The sequence below is a fragment of the Drosophila montana genome, unplaced genomic scaffold (assembly GCF_035044405.1).
Source record: "Drosophila montana isolate Dmon_TW-CO22-7 unplaced genomic scaffold, ASM3504440v1 contig_2_1, whole genome shotgun sequence".
NCBI lineage: Eukaryota > Metazoa > Arthropoda > Insecta > Diptera > Drosophilidae > Drosophila > Drosophila montana.
The window spans coordinates 446,300-452,758 of NW_026997875.1; the positions used below are offsets into that span (position 1 = coordinate 446,300).

Genomic DNA, 6,459 nt, shown 5'->3' on the forward strand with positions numbered 1-6,459 from the left:
ATATAAAATTTTACATGCGCATTGTGTGATAAAGTGCTCTGGTTTTTCGATAGTTTTACGCTTATGTTATATTTTTTAAATTTTATTTATATGTCACACTATATTTTATAGTTTACAAACTTCAGAAGAATATTTCTGATTAGAGCTTTTATTTTAATATATTTTTATATATTTTTAAGAAAAACTTCCTGATTTTAGACTAAATTTCATTTCTAAGGTTTAAGGTCGAAATAATGTCTCAAAAAGTTCGCACTTAAGGTGTTTTTAATGTGCAGTGTGTATGTGGCTATAGAGTATAAATTCTTGACTACAGTAGCTAATCAATATGACGAGCTTGTTAATTTAAAACGTAAAACAACTATTAAAAAAAGCGTGAGTCACACAATAAATGCCTACTTATACCCGTATATATGTAAATATACATATATGTTCACTCACACAAGAAGTATTATGAAATTGTGTGAGAACGTTCTGCGAGTCAAACTGCGAGTGAGATCGGAGTCGGAGTGCATTGAAATGTTTTGATAAAAGTCGACTCGGCTTATCTTCCGCAACAAAGCAAAGGCTGACTGAGACATGGACACGACTGAGCCGCCTCAGTCATAGTTCGCATTTAGAATGTCGCACAACTGTCGAGCAAGCGCCGGACTATTCCTGCTGCTGCTGCTGCTGTTGCAGCAGGAGCTGCCGTCATCGGAAGCACGTTGCAATAAGCCCGACGATCTGGCCAATGGCTCCGTATGGCAACGACGTAACTTTCTGCGATTTCGATGCTTTACCAACTATATTTTAATGGGCAAACCGATACTCACTTGTAGCACGAGCGGGCGCATCAATGACGAGCGGCCTTTTTGTGCCAGTAAGTACCAGGCACGAGATTTGCTTTTACACTGCGAAACAAAAACAACAGATTGGTGCAAAGAAAAACAACAAAAGATGAAAATTATTTGTGAAATTAAATGTAAAAGATGCCTGGATTGTCTTGGATTGTTTAAGCTAGAACACACATTTGTTGTTTTATCTTGTTTATTTTTGCGAGTGTAATCATATATTGTTCTCTAACCTCACTCAGGGGCTGGCTGTACACAGCCGAAAGATCCGGAATATGGTAAAATCGAGATGCAGCGTGGCCTCGCCGCAGTGGTCGTCTGCATGGACGAGTACGTGGTCGCTGGCAATGCCCTGGCCTATTGCAATGGCCACAACTGGGATCGCTTGATGGGCGTTTGCCGGCATCGCAATCATTCGCAGAGTCACGCCTGTGATTTCGAGAGCGAGGATCTGTGCGGCTGGGTGCCGCAGCAGACGCTAATCCAGCCCTGGAAACGTGTGGCCACCGTCAGTCACTTTCACTCGTATCGGACGGGACCGCGGCACGATCACACGCTGCAGAATGCCTACGGAGGACACTATATGCTGATGGAGTCAACAGTATTTGCCGTGGGCGATCATCATCTGTTCTCGCCCATCTATCCGCGCGAGCTGAGCCTGAAGACCGCCTGCTGTTTCCGCTTTCATTATTTTATGTACGGATCCGGCGTTGGCACTTTAGATGTCTCCGTCAAGCCGCAAGAGATGCGTGTGGAGGAAATGAGGAGGCGATATCATGATAAGTATGCACACAAATTGAAAGCGGACGCCGCGATAACACGCTCAGTGTACGCTCACTATCTCTCTCTCTCTCTCTCTCTCTCTCTCTCTTTCCGTCTCTCTTGCAACCACATTTAGATACTCGAAATTCGTAGCTAAGGGCAACCAGGGCAACCAATGGCTGGAGCACACGATTTTCATTGATGAAATGCCCGGAGATTTTCAGGTGGTTTTCACCGTCACCGATGCCACTGCCCAATTCGGCGACATTGCCATTGATGATGTACGCCTGATGACGGGCAGCGAGTGTGGCGGAGGTGGTGACACCACCACCACAGAGCCGCCAGTGCGTGAGACCCTCGAGCCGGTTGTCTACGACTTGATGAACTGCAGCCAACGCTGTGGCCAGCCGGCACCACTGGACGATGAGCTGCGCTCCGATGGCAAATTAATCAAGTCCTGCGGCTGTGATGTGCTTTGCTCTGAGAATTGCTGCCCCGACTATTTCACCACATGTTTTCTTCAATTTGAAGACACAACAACTGAGGAGGCGGCACCAGCACCACCAGCACCACCAAATACTACAACACCAAGAACAACAACAACCACCACGACAACGCCGAAACCAACAACAACGCCAACTACTGTCAGGACAACAACAACAACGACAACCAAAAAGCCAACAACATCCACGACGACAACAACAACAACAACTACAACTACACGGCGCACAACAACAACAACTCGCAGAATACCACCACCAACAACAACAGCAACCACTGCTGCCACAACAACAACCACAATACGCCAAACGCCGAGCACACCCACAACACACGATACTGCAGGTAGGCTATATAAAGAAAACGGTCCTACAAATGTGTATAAATATACAATTATGTTAACCCAGACTAAACGAGATATCTAGAAATGGGTGACATATATTAACAGTCATTGAAAATTGCAATGATATTTAAGAATGAGATATTTGCGGCCCTATAAAGTGTAGATTCCCTGTTAGGACAACGAGCCGAGTTGCTTATATTTCCGATTTTATGCTTGTTTGATAGTTGCACAGCTAATGACAATTGCGTTACATTGTCTTTTGTTTATTTTTTGCAGCAGAGAGTACTTATGTATATCAAAATAATCCGTATCGGAGCAGTGTATTATATTGTGGGCACATCAGCATTTGCGACCCCATAAAATACTAATATTCTTAATCATCATCATCATCAATCATCATCAATAACCGCAACGATCTAGCCATGTCTGTCCGTCTGTCGGTATGGATGAACGCGTCAATCTCAAAACCAATAGACGTTAAAATTTGGACCGTAGCTCCTACTAGTGCCCGCACAATATGGGTTTTTTTTGCGATAATCGATAACTTGCCCCGTTTCCAAGCAATCGATAAATATCGATATCGAACTACTGTCACCGGTAGCTAGCGCAAATTGCAAGAATTTCTGTAAATATGTTAGCACATATAATAAATATGTTAACAATTATGAAGTTTGAAAACGACGTAATTTTACACGGAGATATGTCGTTTGTAGAATGACGGAGATATGTCGTACGAAATTATGTTGTTACCCTACTTAATTCTTGGTATGGTTTTGGAGTATGAAGCGGTGGCAAGGTTGAATGGGGTTGCAAGATGGAGTACGTTATGTTTTGTCAGATATTTCAGTTTGAAAATAAACGTGGGCATTCCTTTTGCTACAAAACGAAACTCTAGGCTATTATGGTATAATACAATAGATTGTTATTAGTCCAGTCTGATTTTCGAATTTTGAATATTTAAAATATCTAATCAATTACAAATATTCATAATACGCTAAAGATACTTAGGCTCCATGCAGATCCAAGGTTCAATGTCTCACCAATTTGTATACACATATAAATTAAACTTATTGTTAATATTTTTTAATCGAATTAGAGCTAATTTAAACTTATATAATTCCCATTTGCAGCACATGCCACGCAACCTCATCGTAATCGCATGAGCTGGACAGTGCGACCGGATGATATCAAAGGGGACAGCGACAGGCAGGCCGGCTCGAATCCGGCTCGCTTCATGTGGTACCTCATGCTGGCCATCATGCTGGTCGTCATCGCGGTCAGCATTCTGCATCGCTGGAAGAGACCCAAAGGCGCGCTCAACGAGAAGGCGGTCAGTTTTCAAAAGACCTTTGCCAAGCTGAAGAAGGTCACGATCTTGAGAGGGCATCGCAACGGAGCAAACGAGGCGAATGCTCCGCTTGTGGTTGACGATGATGATGTCCAGTTCGAGGAAATGGGCGTGGATATACGCAATGTGTCGGAGCTTTAGCTCGAGAATGGAACGAACGTGTACATACGCCTATCTATAGATACCTCATCTATGAATACAATCTACTTGTTATAAGCAGAAATTCTATTTTTATAATGCTTTATGCGCACTTTTTTATTATATTTGAAATAAAATTTTAATGTAACCAAAGAAATCTATGAATGCTTGGATTGGCTGGGAAATTACGAGATGTCGTAGAAATGTTTTGTACATTTAAGATGATTACTTTTTACATCAGCTTAAGCTTCAATAATTTAAAAACTTTTAAAACAAATAAAAAACGTATATGTTATATTGAAAACTTAAGAACTATTTCCAGCTTAAATTTCAGACCTCATTTGAATGATGTGAATTTGAAATTTAATGCAGGCTTCCCAAATCATTTGATCGAATTTTCCGGCAATCTGTGTACTTATTGTCCCATTAGGGGAAAAATCTGTTGAACATATCGATTAAGTTTCAGATTCAGATTAAGATTAAATTATGAATGAGCCCTTCCATGGTTAACGAGCACTTTGAGCTACTTGCCGCGATCCCCTAATGAAATTTCTGGTTCATATCCGCCTCGGGCTGTACCCTGCTGCCAGGCCAGGCACGTGGCCTGTCGCTGTGGCTGCAACAGCCAGCCCTTAGCCGCCACCCGCCACCAGCCGGCCCCCTCGTCCTGCTGCTGCCTTTAATGCTGTCGTTTCTCAACCACCCATTACGGGGCTGGCGCATGTTTTAACAGCGGCTTTTGGTTGTGATTTAGTGGCTGGCCGAAGCGACAGCAACCACGATGCCGGCTTAGCGTCTGGCCGGACCAGCTCGACCGCCCGCCCCTCTCCCCCCTGCAAACGCTCCAGCACCCAACCCTTGGATAGCGTTTTGTGCAGCACTCAGCACAAAATTTTGGGCATTTCATGCAATTATTGTCGGGCAACAGACACCCAGAGAGCGAGCAAGAAAGAGAGAGATGCCCGGCCCAAATCCAAACCTAATGGCAACCACCAACAGTTTGCACGCTCAACAAATTTTCACAAGATTTTCACAGCGCTCGGAAAAGCGCTTGCACAATTGCGCGCTTTAGCTTGTACTTGCGCGGATTTTTGCATTTTCTTTTACATATATATACATATAAATATTTTTTTTTAATCCTCAGACACCCTTGTCAGAGTTAGCTGCCCGCACCCCCCGCTCCGTGCTCAGGAAAACAGCCCACCCGGCGCTTCTGTTTATCCTGTTTGGCTTTGTGATTTAGCGCCCGTTGCTCTATCGACTTCTCACACATCATTTGACGAAAATTTTTTTAATTAAAATGGCATTTTGATGCGTTGACAGTGGAGCGGGGTGAGGCGGGGAGAACGGGTAGACACAAAGAGGCGTGCCTCGAGACGCTTTTGGGGCATTTTCTTAATGCGCATTGAGCCCTAATTAAATGTGAAGTACGAGCTGTTTATCTGGTTGGGGGAGGGAGCTCCTGCCTGGAGCGGGGCGTGGCATCGTAAATTTCGAGTCGCTAGATGAAAGGAACGCATGTGGACACACACACTCACACACACACACACACACACACACACACACACACACACTGCCATCCACCAGCAACATTTTTGCATTCCACCCAAGCGCCATGCGAGCCTTATCTTTGGGCAAGCCCACACACGAAGACGCACCCCTTGCAACACGTCCCCTTGGGGGCATAGCCCCGTCACCCGCGCCAGGCTGTACCTATCCCAGTCCCAGTCCCAGTTACAGTTTCATTCGCGCTTATCGCTGCAATAAATCGCATTAATTTATTGTCCTCGCCGCATATTTTGTCCACTGAGCCGCGGCTCTGCACAGACCTGGTACAATTTAATGGGCTTGTCCGTAGTGTCCCCAGGCCCCAGTCCATCCCAAATTGTTGTTATTGTTTTCCATTTAACACTTTTTAGTTGGCTACCTGAAAGTATGCAACACGGCACAGGGAAAGCAGCATAGGAAAAGCAGGGAAATATAGAACAAAAACTTGCCAAGCTTCTTAAAATGTAGAAGATAAGAGAAACAGAGATAGAGAGAGATAGAGAGAGAGAGAGAGAGAAGGAACAAAGCTTATTATAAAAACGATATGGAAAAGCTTGGAATCAGTATCTATATGGTATATAGTTTCTGTATTCATCTGATCACTAGAATGTAGTACATTATGGTTGTCTACCATCAAAAATTTATGGATTAATTATTTTCTTGACGTTCAAATTGAAAACATTTCCATGAGCCTTCTTAATGTTCAAATATAACACAAGCAATAAAATATTTATATAATAAGAACAATAACCTATTGTAGTTAATATTGCTCCCTGGAAAAGTTAAGTGAAATATAAGAATTCTATCATTCGATAAAAACTTGTACAATATATGTATAGCTCGAGTCCTTTACACATAAAATTATTATAGTGTACAAAGGAAATATTTGAAATTATATTTAATTTATTTAATTATATTTGAGGAAATATTCATAGTAGCTTATAGTTAGTAAAAATATTTACTAATATACCAAAAGAAAAGAAGCTGAATTT

The 6,459-nt window shown here is 42.8% G+C and overlaps 1 protein-coding gene across 1 annotated transcript; it reads left to right on the forward strand.

Annotated features, from left to right (window-relative positions):
- Positions 1 to 589: 589 nt before the first annotated feature.
- On the forward strand, positions 590 to 4,076 carry LOC135430237 (uncharacterized). The gene is made up of 4 exons (XM_064684815.1): positions 590 to 859; positions 1,073 to 1,613; positions 1,729 to 2,435; positions 3,564 to 4,076. The coding sequence occupies exons 1-4, from the start codon at positions 619 to 621 to the stop codon at positions 3,920 to 3,922; spliced, it is 1,848 nt and encodes a 615-aa protein (XP_064540885.1). The 5' UTR covers positions 590 to 618; the 3' UTR covers positions 3,923 to 4,076.
- The last annotated feature ends 2,383 nt before the right edge of the window (positions 4,077 to 6,459 follow it).

What these genes read in the sequence shown, in the direction of transcription:
- LOC135430237 (XM_064684815.1), top strand. Translation starts at nt 619, where the DNA reads ATGTCGCACAACTGTCGAGCAAGCGCCGGACTATTCCTGCTGCTGCTG. An exon ending in AGGAGGCGATATCATGATAA is followed by an intron (nt 1,614 to 1,728) that starts GTATGCACACAA and finishes AACCACATTTAG; the next exon opens with ATACTCGAAATTCGTAGCTA. An exon ending in CACAACACACGATACTGCAG is followed by an intron (nt 2,436 to 3,563) that starts GTAGGCTATATA and finishes TCCCATTTGCAG; the next exon opens with CACATGCCACGCAACCTCAT.